This window comes from Phaethon aethereus, assembly GCF_964289735.1.
Source record: "Phaethon aethereus genome assembly, chromosome: 2".
Taxonomy (NCBI): domain Eukaryota; kingdom Metazoa; phylum Chordata; class Aves; order Phaethontiformes; family Phaethontidae; genus Phaethon; species Phaethon aethereus.
Genome location: NC_138582.1, coordinates 56521939 through 56536880, shown reverse-complemented (window position 1 = coordinate 56536880; position 14942 = coordinate 56521939). Strand labels below are relative to the sequence as shown.

General features: G+C 44.6%; 1 protein-coding gene across 1 annotated transcript in view; it reads left to right on the top strand.

Moving 5' to 3' along the window:
- EPB41L3 (erythrocyte membrane protein band 4.1 like 3) overlaps positions 1-14942 on the top strand; it is a gene marked incomplete at its 3' end in the record, with an annotated part of 59031 nt that overhangs the window by 11991 nt on the left and 32098 nt on the right. Inside the window, exons 2-4 of the mRNA XM_081996550.1 lie at positions 7215-7319; positions 9736-9778; positions 13510-13585. Coding sequence (XP_081852676.1) covers positions 7215-7319; positions 9736-9778; positions 13510-13585 — 224 coding nt within the window. The remainder of the gene's footprint in view (positions 1-7214; positions 7320-9735; positions 9779-13509; positions 13586-14942) is intronic.

Below are 14942 nucleotides of genomic sequence, written 5' to 3'. Positions count from 1 at the left end.
CCTCTGGTGAGACCCCACCTGGAGTCCTGCATCCAGCTCTGGAGCCCTCAGCACAGGAAAGACATGGACCTGTTGGAGCGGGTCCAGAGGAGGGACACAAAAATGATCAGAGGGGTGGAACACCTCTCCTGTGAGGACAGGCTGAGAGTTGGGGTTGTTCAGCCTGGAGAACAGAAGGCTCCAAGGAGACCTTATTGCAGCCTTCCACTACTTGAAGGGGGCTTCTAAGAAAGAAAGGGAGAAACTTTTTAGCAGGGCCTGTTGCGATAGGACAAGGGGTAATGGTTTTAAACTAAAAGAGATTTAGATTTAGACTAGATATAAGGAAGAAATATTTCACAATGAGGGTGGTGAGACACTGGCACAGGTTGCCCAGAGAGGTGGTAGATGCCCCATGCCTGGAAACATTCAAGGTCGGGTTGGATGGGGCTCTGAGCAACCTGATCTAGTTGAATATGTCCCTGCAGGGGGATTGGACAAGATGACCTTAAAGGTCCCTTCCAACCCAAACTGTTCTATGATTCTGTGCACATTGCAAATGAAAAAATCAGCTAATACTAGCCCACCAGAAAGAAGAGGGGAAAAGGAGAAGGTTAGTGCAGCCACATGCCAAAATACATTACAGCATGCAAGACTAGAGCCAGCCCACACTTTTATACAGTGCACTCTTAAGATCCATTGGAAAGTGCAAATGCTAATTAGGAACGTGAACCAGATAACCTCACCATCAGTTAAAGCCCAATTATTCCTACCAGGATTTCATGATACTGATCTTTTTGTCCTTCTTCCAGCAATCATGCCCAACTAGAGTTATTACAGTAATTGTACAGAGTTTAACGCCGGGCTGGGGTAGTGTTGCATTGTTCACTGGCTGCTTGACAGGTTTTCTGAGGAAAGTGGCGATGTCATGTTTGCGTATGTATTCGCGCACAAAGATATGTGCAAACCCTTCCATTTAAAATGCAGGTCCACAACTGTGACGCTTGTTCATCTCGCTTTGCTTGTTGGCTGAACAGAAAGGGGAGCAAAGTTTCGGTTCAGTGCCCTGACCTTCTAGGTCCTATGCACTTAAAGGAGGTTTATAAGAAAGATGGGGACAGACTTTTTAGCAGGGCCTGTTGCGACAAGACAAGAGGTAATGGTTTTAAACTAAAAGAGGGTAGATTCAGACTAGATGTAAGGAAGAAATTTTCTACAATGAGGGAGGTGAAACCCTGGCACAGGTTGCCCAGGGAGGTGGTAGATGCCCCATCCCTGGCAATATTCCAGGTCAGGTTGGACGGGGCTCTGAGCAACCTGCTCTAGTTGAAGATGTCCCTGCTTACTGCGGGGGGGGTTGGACTAGATGACCTTTAAACGTCCCTTCCTACCTAAACCATTCTGTGATTCTGTGATGGTTATCGGTGGCAAAAATGAATCCCTTTATAAACGTTTGGCTGTGGGATTCTTTCTGTCTTTGGATTTTCCCTTGTCTGTAAGACTCAGTCTGAATGTGATCTCTTGTAATTGCTTTTGAGCAGGAGGGGCATACCTGCGTGCTGCAGACAGCTTCCTCCCCCAGCCTTTGCTCAGCATTTTGCATCCACGTGAGACTGCAGTGTCAGATGCAAAAATAGAACTGCTCCAAAATGCGACACTTTGGAGGTTGCAATAGCTTTCATTTCTAGGAAGCCGAGGGTGCTGTTTTCTGCTCTTCAGCTTCTCATCCTAGTTCCGTATCAGTGAGAGGAAGGTAATCTGCTCATGAGTAAAAATAGACTGAGAGTAGACTAACACTCTATGCTTTAATCAGGTATACAACAATTAACTCCTTAGCGTCTGTGGAGATGCACAGGCATCCCAGTATCATAGCCGTGCATGTTGGAAGGAACTGAGGAGGCCAGCTGGGCCAGCCCCAGATTTGAGCGGGGTGATGGCCAGCACTGGGTCAGGCCAGCTGTGGCATTGCCTGACCAATGCCTTGAAACCCCCCCAAGAAGAGAGGCTCCTTGGTCTTGCTGAGATACCGGTCCCAGTACAGCATTACCCTTCCAGGAAGAAATTTGTCAGGCAGAGAGTTGAATTCAGTTTGGAAGAAGCCCGACTGGTGACAGATCCTCAGCACGGATGCTTCTCTGCTGGAATAAAGCTAGGAAAGGTGGCCGGTCCAGTAGGTTGGTGGTTATCCAACAAGTGAAGGTGTGTTGCTCGGGGTGAGAGTGCATCAGAAGAGAAGCTCAGGCTGTGTCACCAAGGCGGCTGCCAAAATGCCCCGCAGGCAGTTGGCAAATGGCCTTGTTTCAGGGGCAGGGCAGAATTGCTGAACTTTGAGCCACACCAGCTTGAAGAAGATGTTTCTGAAAGATGGTGTCTCCTGGCTTGGGGTAGCCAAGCCTACACTCTTGCACAGAAGCAAAATTTGCCCCTTGGAAGCAGCAGTTCTGGATCCTGATAAATGTTCTTCTCGCTCAACTAGCTTCCAGTCTGGGAAACACAGTTCAGCATATAACATTTGAAGCCTTCCTGATCTCTTCCTTTATATTGTACTAAATGGCAAAGAGGGTTCCTGGGGTCTTACAAGCACCTACATGACAAGGAAGTTGGTGTCACATCTTTTAATTACATTATTGGTTGCTCATTTCCCCTGTAATTTTCCTCATTGCTTATCACGGTACAGTAACATGGTTTTGGTAGCTTGATTGCTACAGTACAGGGTTTATTGTTACCTGAGGGTCCTGATGGACAACAAGGGGAACAAGAGTCAACGATGTGCCCTGGCAGCAAAGGAGGCCAGTGCCATCCTGGGCCACATTAGGCAGCGTTGCCAGCAGGTTGAGGGAGGTAATCCTTTCTCTCTACTCAGCATTGGTGACTCCTGGAGTGCTGGGCCCAGTTCTGGGCTCCCCAATACAAGAGAGATATGGACATACTGTAGAGAGTCCAACAAAGGGCCACGAAGATGGTGAAAGGGACTGGAACATCTCTCCTATGAGTAAAGGCTGAGAGCTGGGACTGCTTAGCCTGGAGAAGAGACTGCTCAGGGATCTTACCAATGTGTATCAATATCTGATGGGAGGAGTAAAGAAGACAGATTGATCTCGGCAGTACCCAGAGCCAGGACAAGAGGCAATGGACACAAAGTGAAATACAGGAATCTCCATTTAAATGGAAGGAAAAACGATTTGTACTCTCACGGTGGTCAAACGCTGACACAGGTTGCCCAGGCAGGCTGTCTGACCTTGGAGATACTCAAAACCCAAATGGATACGATCCTGAGCAACCTTCCCGAGGTGGCCCTGTGTCAGCAGAGGTGTGGGACTAGTTGATCTCCTGAGGTGCCCACAAGCTGCAGCCAGTCTGTGATGCTGTGGTGATTTTAATGCGCAATATGTATTTTTTGACTGAAGTGACAACATATCTATAACAAAGTCTTGCATTTTTTCACTTTAGTAATGTTTGTTTATCATAAGTACTGTACAGCTTATGGGCTTAATCATAATGAAGAAAAACTTTCTCATTTTTCTGCATTAAGAAATACCAGACATTGTACCCACATGTTCACCAATGACAATAATTGACTTTATAATAATCTTGTTATCCATGCAGAGCTAAGGTGGAAGTACTTACTTTTGAGGTCCTCGCTCTCAGTGATGTACAACGTGTAATCTTGGAGTGGTGGTCTTGTAAGGGGATGAGGGCGGGATGGAGGGATATAGGCTGAAGAAGCCGACGCAGAGGGGTTTGAGCGTGGCCTGTTTCTGGAGAAGCCGTTTAGGGGACAGGGCAGCCTTTTGTGGCTCCAAAACCGGGGGAGAAGCTGGCGAGGAGAGAGGCTGTTCCTCCTCTCCCTCGCATGTGGGAATTGCTGGTGGGCGCAGGCTTGCCAAGTTCACTGCTGCTGGCTCCTTTCACTGGGAGCTTGACCAGGAGGCTGTTTATTCCCATTCCAGCTTCCAGCGAGAGCCCTGGCCTTTATAGAGCTGCAGGGAGGAGGCTGTGAAAAGCGTAAAGGTTTTGCTCCCGGACTTTTGTACTCGTTTATACTGTTCAAGCTGTGTTTTGCATTCTTTCTGTTGTCGTGATTTCCCAAAGCTTAAGCAAAGTGTCTCTTTTTCCACAGCTGCACGTTTAACTTCGTCCCGTTCGTGCCTGCAAAACAGCTAAGAATATTTCTGGAGGAGACTTTTGCCATATTTACCTTTCAGAAAAACTCTTCATTTACAGGGCCAGTATTTTATAGCATGAAGTCTGATTTTTTTTTTTTTTTTTTTTTTTTTTTTAAATCCACATTTTTTGGGCTGCTGAGAATTGGTTGGCATTTTTGGCATTAACTTGTGATCCACAGTAACCAGCAGACTCTCAGTCTTCCATCGCCTTAGACTTGTCACTCCAAAATAGTGGAAAGCAAAGGTGTAGGATGGGTTGAGGAGCTCTATGAATTTATAACGTGACCTTTCTCTCCTCCTCCTCCCATTCTCTCCCTGCCAAAGCAATGGTACTCATGCCTTGTCTGGCATGCTTATTTGGGCACACGGTAAAATAAAAGCAATTAACAAGAGCACGGGAGGTCTGTTCAGTTGCTTTAATTAGACGTTCGTAACTAAACCTCTTATTCCCCATGGATTAACGCAGTGGCCTCCCCTCACTGTGTTTTTGTGCCACACTGTTTTAGAAGGAGGGTGTGTGTCCAGTGCTGCGTATACGCAGGTATACAAGGATTTGGAGGGCATCAGTGGTGGCTACATTGCCAGGCAGCCACCGCTCCCCAAATGACAGGAGCCCTCAAATCCTGCTCCCACGGGTCAGCTCCGACCGGGGAAGAGGCGCTCAGGTGCTGCAACATGCGGCTCATCTGTCTGGACGCTCGTGGGTGTTTCTGTGGCCAGTGAGAAGGAAAGGGTCCTGGTAAGGCTTCCTTCTCTCAACCATCACCAGTTTATACCTGGTGTCCAGTGAAGAGAGGACCCCTATTGGGAAGGGCTGTCGTGGTTTTTCTGGTGGTTTTTCTGACATCCTCTCGTGGCACCGGCAGGGCTTTCCCATATCGTGATGCAGCAGGAATTTTGTGGAAAGTGGTTGAGTACAACTCAGGCATCTCCCTACAGGTGGAGGATCCATTTTGTCATGGACAAAAAATGTGCCATGCAAATTATTCCAGGCTTTCCATACTCATTCTCACTTGCCTGCAATGAGTAGCCAAACAAGAAATCCTGAGCGTTGGGGGTTTTTTGGTTGGTTGGTTTTTATTACAGCACAGCCCCACACAACTGTTTCCTCTAATTCCCTATTAAAACACCGTACCTTGCAGCTGCTAGCTACTGTTTCTCAAAGCTGACATCTGTGTAGCTTCACGGATCGGCCACGTAAAATAGCTCCTGTGTTGACCTTGTGTGACTCAAAATTAAGAGGACATTGAAGTGTCACAATTCAAAGACATAGAAGTGGTGCAGACATGATGTTTCTCAAAGCAGGTTTCCTCTAGAGCTGGCCTGCTTATTTTTCTCCACTCAGTATAACCACTAGGTTTGTTATCAAGTAGAAAAAATTTGGCTAAGTACAGCATTGCTAGCTTATAGCAGATGTGACTACTTTGGCATGAAGGCTCTGAGTTGGTTCTTCTCTGCATACCAGTAGTGAGATCTTTTTTATCCACCCAATCCTCTTCATGGAGCATCAAGTAAAAAACCACCAACCTCTTATTATCTACTTCCAAGTTTGGGGTGTGAAGAATTAACTAAACATTTGTTTGAAATTATAAAGGAGCTAGGGTGTAGTTGTGCTTCCTAATAGAGTGTGGAAAATGTGTGACAAGCAGAACAAGGCCCTAGAGTTATTTGCTCAGACGATGCTGGAAGACACAGTAAATGAAGTTACAGCAATATGCTTGCAATGCACTTCTGTACCTGTTTTTTTTGTCAGCTGGAGAAAGTTTTCCAGACTTGTTAGACTATCAGCCCCACTCTTCTATTTCACCATCAGTAAAAACGTATAAGATATTTCCCTGCTTCCTTTCTGGGGAGGAGACAAATCTACGATCAGAGCCCCAGTAGAAATACCAAGTTTAACATAAATTAGGTTACACTGCACAACTCCCTCCATCATCTCTCGTAATATTTTCACTGGACATTAGGTAGCAGCCCTCAATTCTTTTTATTTTTTCTTTTTCCCTTTTCTCTTGACTTGCTTACCACTTCTGAAACGGTTTGAGGCCAGCGCTGGGCTCCACGGGTTTGTTGGCATAGCTATGTCAGCTTGGGTTGTGAAATATCCACCCCCTTCCCGGCCAAGGCTGTCGCGTGAATTTGGAAGCAGCGTTCTCTCCTCTTTTGTGTCAGCCTCCTGCACTGCGTTTGAAGCGTGTAGCATGTTTCCCGTCTGCTGTGAGTCATGTGTATGCTACAGATAAAGAAAATGCGGCACTGACGTCAACTAAAATATTTATGTGTCTGTTTAATATAAAGTGGTGAGATTTTTTCCTTCAGCTGAGGTGCAATTAGGGAAGCAGGCAGTGATGAAACAGTGGCCCACATAATTTTGAATTGTACCTCATAATTAATGCACATCAAAGTGGGCACACATAGCTTATAAAGAGGATGTTTCTATCTGCGTTTGGTTTTTTGGAGTTTTTTTTTTTTCAATGTCACATATTATACTGAGAACTAGGATGACCTGAATTTTTACTGTCCAATGCAAGAGATACTACAGAGCTTCTGCTAAGGGCTCTGATTGTTGACAGTGAGAGATCTTCTCATCTAATGTGTTAGCAGTAAAGAAGGTTAGTGGGACACAGGAAAGCTGCTTTCTTACCCAGCTGCCTTCCCAGTGAGGCTCTTTCAGCAATTTCAGTAGATGGGTGTATCACATTTCCCCATGTATTAGACAAAAAAAGATCCCAGAATCAGTCCATGCTGTTACCGAAGCAAGAAATGTCTCCACATTTGTTTTTCCTCCAGTGCATCGTCCCTGAGATCTTCTGAAGATCTGAAACATGGCATGTATTGACTTACTTTTAACTCCACAATAAGACCTGAACTTTCATGGAAAGCAGATTTGCCCCATTCCGCAGATTCTTTCAAAGCTCAAGGTCAATAGGTTTCAAAGATGGATGAGCTGAATTAAATCATTTGGGGGTTATTGATTCGAGGATTAAACAGAAGAGGTGTTATTTTAATGCTTATATTACTTTATTTTGAAAACATGATTTTTTTTTTTTTCCCCCTCTTCATTTTCTACAGAAACGTTCCAGAGGTCAAGTGCTATTTGACAAAGTGTGCGAGCATCTGAACCTTTTGGAAAAAGACTACTTCGGGCTAACATACAGAGACACAGAAAACCAAAAGGTAACTGGCCTTTGTTAGGCAAAATGTAGCTGGCCTTTGGCATGTGGGCATCGGAGCTCCCTGAGACACCCTCCAGACAGTTGCAAACAGTCCAGAAGTTGTTTTTGTCTTCTTTTCCAGGTTCCATAGGCATAAGCTTGAGCTATTGTTTTTTGTAACTCTCTACCTCTCAAGAGCATCCCCTGTGTTTCCCTGGCTTCTCTCTGTGTTGGCTATATATGACATGAAAGAAGTTAATAGTATAGCTGGTTCTCTTTCTAGTATGATTTATTTCATTACTGCCATGGATGAAAGTCAGATTTACATTCATAGATACACTACTAAACTTATGATACTAAAATACGGCTTAATAATACTGTGGTTGGGATACAGATAGGCAGGAGTTGATTGACTGCTCCTGCTAACTGTTAAGATAAAGCAAGGCTTTAAGTCGTGACTTGCTTTATCTGAGTGTTGTTGTTGATTTGGCTAAAGACATAAGTGTTCAGAAGCAGTTGGCAGCAATAGTGAATCACATCCTGCTTGTCTGCATCTCAACTTCAGTATTTAATAAGCTGTGTATTAACAATGTCCAGGATGATCTAATGTGCAGGTGATACACATATTGTTTCGGACACGTTACAATGAAAGAGAGAGTATCAAAGGATAATTTAAAATATGCTCTGTGTTTTTGGCGGTTTAAGATAAATGAAAGAAACCAGTAGCAAAACTTTTTAGCAATATGTGCCTTAGCCCAGCAGAGCTCCAGAGTGAAGGTATTTTGTGCTTCGCATGCCTTGAAAGGTCTTCCCCGGTGAAGCTGGAGCTATTACTGCTTCTTCAGCTGTTCATGTCTTGTGAGAACAACACTTATATTTTCTAGGCTCCCCTTTGTTTCAGTTATATATGATACAAAAGAAATCAGTCCTTTTTTTCTCTCTTTTTCCCTTTCTTTACAGACTTCTAAATATAAGGATTTTGTTTCTGATTCAGAAAAATCACTTAAGCAGACGCTTTGTCCATGCCAGTGCAAGATAACACTTCAGCGTATGCTTAGTTTTGAGTTGTAGTAAAAGTCAGGCAGGTGTTTAAGTGCATTTCCAGAGAGGTGTGCTTTCTGGTAGTGGAAGGAGGAGAATGTTTTCATTATTAACAGGTGGTTTAGAAGTACTAAACGTTTACAGATTACCAGTTACTTTACAGAGCTAAATAGCTAAAAGAATACTCCTTGCCACCCCGTTTATTGATCAATAACATACATATTTTTAACGTCAAAGTACTTAGTAATTCACCTCCATCCTCTGCCAGATAACGTCCAGCCAGACGATACACACGCCCGCGTCGCGTGTCACCTGAAAGCAGAAATCCTGCTGCATCTTGAATTTCTTGGTGCATGGTGTGCTTCGTGCGCAGCGGTGGCTGGAGCTGTTCAGGCTCATGTTTTGCACCGCAGACCGGGTTTGGACAGCTGCAGACTGGTTGTTTTTGTTCGGGGCCGGGGGGGATTGTGGTGTTCTGCTCGTTTGATATTGCTTTAGTATTTTTTTTCTCTGATACATTTGTTTATCTTTCTTTGGAGAAAGTGGAACTTTCCTAGGGGAAGCGAACTTTTTGTTCTGGGCTGTGACGTGCATTTTAAATACTAATTTGATGCTGTTAGAGGAGAAGTTAGAAGCATGGGGCCTTCACCCCCCGGTCCCGAGAGGCAGGCGCGGAGCAGGCTGCTCTATTAATTGTAAGCTCTGGCCGCAGCAGCGACACTGAGAGACCCCGAGCTGCTGTGCGACTCCCCCGGTGGAATTTCATCTGCCCCTTGGCGTCCACGGAGCAGTAATTATCGCCGTGGCAATTCCCCATCGCCTTGGCGGGGGTTTTGTCTCGCGTAGTCGGCGGGCTCTGCGCGGCGTGGACGGGGGCGGCCCTGGAGCTGCAGATCTGCCTCTGGTCTCCCCCCGTGCTCCCCCTGCCCCCGGGAGCCCCTCGTGCCAGCGCTGGGTTGCATATGGGGTAGTACCCTATGCCATGCTTGCTTATCCTCTAGCAAGGCTTTTCAACTTTTCAACCCTTCCAGGATTAGAGCAAAGAGCCAACCAACCAACCAAACAGAAAACCGCTTCTTAACGAGCTTGTAGAAATTAAATTTTCCCCGAAGATACTCTGGAAAAAGGTTTCTGTGGATTTATTTTACTAATTTCTATTTTTTTATTTTTTATTTCAAACCATTCAGCCCCTCAATCTCTGAGAAAGTTAATAAAAATTCTGCTTCTACCCAGGGCCACATCTTGAAAGTCAGTGTTATCCCTGCCTACTGCTGCTCCAAGGAGAAAGGGGTGTCAGACCTTTGCGTGTTCTAGCTTTGACTCATAGCTGTGTTTTACAAATAATGTTTATTGTGTTTTCTAATTCAGATTGAAAAAATGAAACGTTTTCTTTGCAGAATTGGTTGGACCCTGCCAAGGAAATCAAGAAGCAGATCCGAAGTAAGTTTGTTATCATTTGTGTGTTTATTTTAGGGACTCTGGAAAACTTCCATTCTGGTGTATCCACACCCTAAGATCTACACAAAAAGGGGTGTCTCTCCAAACTGGACCCCCGTGGCACCGGGCGGGGATGCGAGAGGCAGAGGGGGCTCCTCACCACACCAGTGGCATGTCGTGGGCGCCACATGCCCCTCACTGCCCAGCCCCTCTGATCCTGATGCCTGGTGGTCAAGCATTGGAACAGGCTGCCCAGGGAGGTGGTGGAGTTGCCATCTCTGGAAGTGATCAAAAAACGTGTGGATGTGGCTCTTCAGGACATGGTTTAGGGGACATGGTGGCGCTGGATTAATGGTTGGACTTGATGATCTTGAAGGTCCTTTCCAACCTTAGTGATTCTGTGATCCTCTGGGCTTGTTCCTAAACTGCTGGGGTAACTCGTCGCTCTTGGCTCGAAGGGCCGGTCCCACCGGGGTGCCCCCGGCCCCAGGGGCTCGGCAGCCCCCTCTCCCCAGCCTCATGCCCCGGCCCTGCTGCCTGCAGGGTGCGGGGACAGGCAGGACAAGGCCATGGCCCCCTTCTCACCGCCTTCCCCCAAGGAGCGCACGCTCCCCCGGGGCGACAAGGCCTGCTTCGCAGTCGCCTCTCGCATCCTCTCCTGAGTCTCTTGGCACAGGAGATACCTGCATCTTTTAGGTATTTTACCCCATCATGAGTGCAGGCGGATGCTGAGGCTCCTAACACGTGAACTTGCATTGCTGAAAACAACTTGACATTTGCAGAGATGCAAAAACCTGAAGTTTAACATTAAAAAACGTAACCTTAGGGACTAGGCCACGTATCTAAATCATTTCTTGCATTACTGACATTTATATCATACCCAGGAACGCTGCTCGTGCCTCATACTGAAATACTTCACTGATGCAAAGATAGCACCCTATCTGAAATATCTTTCCTTCCTGCATTTCAAAAGCTTGAACTTTGTTCCTAAAATGCCCATTCAATTCACAGAGAACCACTCAATTTTCTGCTTCATGTGAATATTTTAAAAATATTCAGTTGTTAAATTTAGCCATCTGCTATATTAGAAATTCAAAAGCCTCTCAAAGGAAAACCATGTCAAGGCTGCCAGGCTCAAAATTTGACCTGCCTTGTTTTTTACCCCCTCTTTTTAAAATTGATCAAATGTTTGTGTGTGACTTTTTGGGGCAGGAAAACCTCAGCAGGTTTTTTTCTTCACACGTCTTGTAAATGATCTCTTCTAGCACTTGTGCTTTCACAGGCAAATGCATTCGGTAGTTCACATTTGTTGAGTCAGGCCTGGCAAATGAATCATCTCCCTCTCCAAGATTCAAAGGGTTAATTTGCACTGTTTGGAAAATTTCCCCACTTCCTATGAGCAACCACACCTTTCTACCAGTATTATTTTCATTAGAAGTAAGTGATCTGCAATATCAGGAATTAAAACCTGCCTTTTTTTAATCTCTTGAGAAGATGCATCTGGAGAAGAAGGTGCTGTAGACCTCGATGAGTCAGGTTACGCTGATGGTTAATAGGAGTAAGAATATAATACAAGATTTGAAATGCATTTAATACGTGCGCAAGCTGTGAGATAGACAATGAAAGGTTGTGACAGCAAGAGATTAACCGGGGCAGAAGAGTCTTGCCCTGGATGTGACACGGGGGACATTTGCATTTGCAGAAGATGACAGCGATAACTTACTTGCTCTGTACAGTTCACCCCAGAAGTTTGGAACAGGGCAACGCTGGAAAAGTAGAGCTGTTACCCATGACACTTTCCAAGACACATGTATATAACCCTGCTAATGCTGGTTGAGTTGTACAACACTCAGCTATCCTTGATTCCACTGCAGCCCCCAGGGATTTTCATCCCAGTGGTTGAGAAATGAGGTTGTCGCCGTGTGTGATGCCCTTGGTTCGCATCCCATTAGTTATAACCCGCTAACTTGGACAGTGTTGGGTTTTATTTAAACCCCTGTAAGTAAGGGGTGAAGGCCTCTTACCCTGGGGTCTTAACTGTCCATGCTATATAATAGGCTGTATCATAAGTTTGATCTATTTTGTGTGTGACAGAGGAATAGATTTTCAGACTGTGGCCCCTTCCCTCTGTCATGGGGCTAGGTGTCACCCACAGGCTCCACACCCACCTCAGGGCCAGTCCACTCCCCAGTGAGACCATGCCCCATTCTCACTGCCAGCCAAATCTTCCTTCTACCAGCTTTCGTGGCCCAAGAGAGTGGAAAAGTTCCTAAAATCAAGGAGGCCAAAAGTCTCACCAAGAGCTGAAATCCTGATGGTGAATGTCAAAGTCTTCTCGCATATTGAGTGTGTTTTCTGGGGTGTGTTGATGACCAAAGTGAATGGGGCTTTGCATGGGATGGAATTTCCTTGTCATCTTTAAGTGAATACTCCCAAGCACCCAATTAGAGCAACCATACAGTATTTCCAGGCAAGCAGACTTGTCTGGCATATAAGCTATCTTACCAGAGAGTGCGCGAGATACACCTACAAACCCCTTATTCTTTAGGAGGTACCTAGGCGCAAGGTGCCCCCGAATTGAAGATTGTGGGAAAGCCCAACCCTGTAGGGTTTGTAAGGAAGAGTTCTGTTTTTCACAGTGTTCACGGGCACTTCCTCGTTATACAGCCAATACGGACTTTTCAAGAGGGACCTATTTATTTCTAGTTAGATTTGTACTTTGATGTGAGTGTGTTTCAGAAAACAGAAGTGTCACTTTGTGTTGGCTTTGGTTTCTTCACTGCAAAAATACTGTAATTTATGTGGTAGAAGTACACGTAAGAGGTATATCCCACAACAGAGGTCTCGGTGAAGAGCCTGTTTCTGGAAAAGCACCATGTTGCTTGTAAGAACACTGTGGTTTGGGGTTTTGTTATTGCTTTTTATTTGCATTTGAGACATGCACTAGTATAAACTGTCCCTTTTTTCAGAATAGCTTTTACATTTACATACTATGTTCAACTATTTTTTAGTCTTGATATTCTTCCTTCACAACATTTAAAGCTAATGCTCCAAAAAAAAATTTCACGAACTGTGGTGACGCAAACTCTTACCCATCCTGTGGGCCACCTAAGCTTCCTGAAATTGCTAAATAAGTGTCATGTACCCAGTGTCATGTACTGCTTTTTGGTTGTGCTCTCTGCCTTTGTCCTTGCAGTTTTGTCTGCACAGTAATTTATGTCTGCTGGAGACAGGAGCTATGTGCCGAGGCAGCGCTCTGAGAGGATGCTGTGAGCTGGTTTGGGCAGCCAGAACTCGGCACCTCACCCCGCTCCGGAGCCCATTCGTTCTCTCGCTTGCCATGTTTCCAGCGCCTCTGCGTTTTGGGTTATTGGTTTTTAAACTTTGTATAGGCTGTGTTTTCAGATGGTTAATTCCAGTAAACATTGTTTTTGGGTTGAGGTGTTTTGTGGGGTTTTTTTTTTTTTTTATTTGGCAATAAATTAGTGCTCCCTTAGGGTCCTCGCTTCAGTGGAAATCTTACTAAATAAGAAAAGAGCTGTAACATACGATCTAATAATGTAATTGTGAGTGAAAAGTAGTATCTTCAGAACGATATATGGGAAAAAGATACTGTATCCTGTTCATAGGAATTGCTTGGCTGGGGTATTTTTAAATCTGCTGATAATCAAACAGTGTAAGCATCTCCGTTTGCACTTACAGTGTACTTTCAGTCAATCTGTTTTCTTTTCCAGGTGGTGCTTGGCAGTTTGCATTTAATGTGAAATTCTACCCTCCAGACCCTGCCCAGCTATCTGAAGATATTACCAGGTGTTTAAAACATGAAATACCTTTCTAGAAGGGGCTTAGAAGCTGTTTGTAGTAGCACTTACACTCTAATTATCCAAGAAAAGGAATGTTTTGTATTCCCATTGGCTTCCTTTCTCTTACAAGCTTATGGAAAATATGCAATGCTTTGGCAGAAAAGACAATTTGAACAGTTTCTGTCCTCGGAGCTAAGAAGACTTTTGTCTAATTTAACTCTAAATCTCAGCTTTTCCAATATACATATTCCTGAGAGTTGATTTTAATTTCCACAAGGATGCCCGATGCCTATTTTTGCTAGTGGTAACAAGTTGTTATTTTAAGTAAAACATAACATTGAAAAGGAAAGAAGTGGGATGAGAATAAGCATGCGATGTGAACAGCATAGGGAATATGGTGGTAATGAATGGCTGATCCCTATTATCCAAGCCACTTAGCTCTGCAGTCTGCATCTCTGCTCTCTGGTTTTGTATTCAGATTGCAACCACAACTGAAAAAAAACCCTCACCTGGTTTCATCCTTGGTATAACGCAGGAAAGCTTCTGAGCCATGACGAGTTTTGTGCCATCAACAAACTGTTCCCTAGACTATTATAACATTTTGCAACCGATGGATGTTTTTAACCTTCATTGGTTTGTGGATTACTTGTTGCTTTTAAGGTAGCATGAAGCCTTTGGCTTAGATCAGAGTCCCCTGTGCTAGGCACTGTGCAGAAAGAGACTGTGCCAGGAGTTCAGACTTCAACAGAGGTCTTCCGAAAGAAAGGATTGCTTTTTTCCTCTTGTCATTCTCAAATCTCCCCTGGGAACTCCATGCCTTCACCACCAAGCCAATGCTCTTCACTTTTTTTCCTGTTTTCCTCTGTCTCGTGATCCCTTGCACCGCTTATCGCTGTGGGTTTAACAGCATTTACTGTTTAAATGTGTTTTTGAGAAAGCTCAACAGTTTGCTAAAGAGACAACTCGCGTGTTTTGAACGGCATGCAGTTCAACTACCCTTTAATGAACCTATTTGGGGTTTTTAATTATTTTTTCTCCTCAAAAGAATTATCAGGTAACTATATATCTTAATGATTTATGACAGAAACCTGGTATGTTTAATGGGTAATTCTCCATCTAGGTCACTAAACAAAGTAATAACCTATTTTATTAAGGGATCTCCATGATGCTTTATAAAGCTAAATTAGGCATTGCTACCGCTAAGTTAGGCAAGATTGGTTATTTTCAAAATTATGATTATCCTTGTTCATGCCTGAAAAATTTTGGGCTTGGGAGTTGTCTGCAAATGAGTAGAGGAGCAAAGGCTTCTTGACGGTGCTTGGGCGGTGTTGCTCTGGGGGCAGCGGTGGAGGAGCACTTTCTGA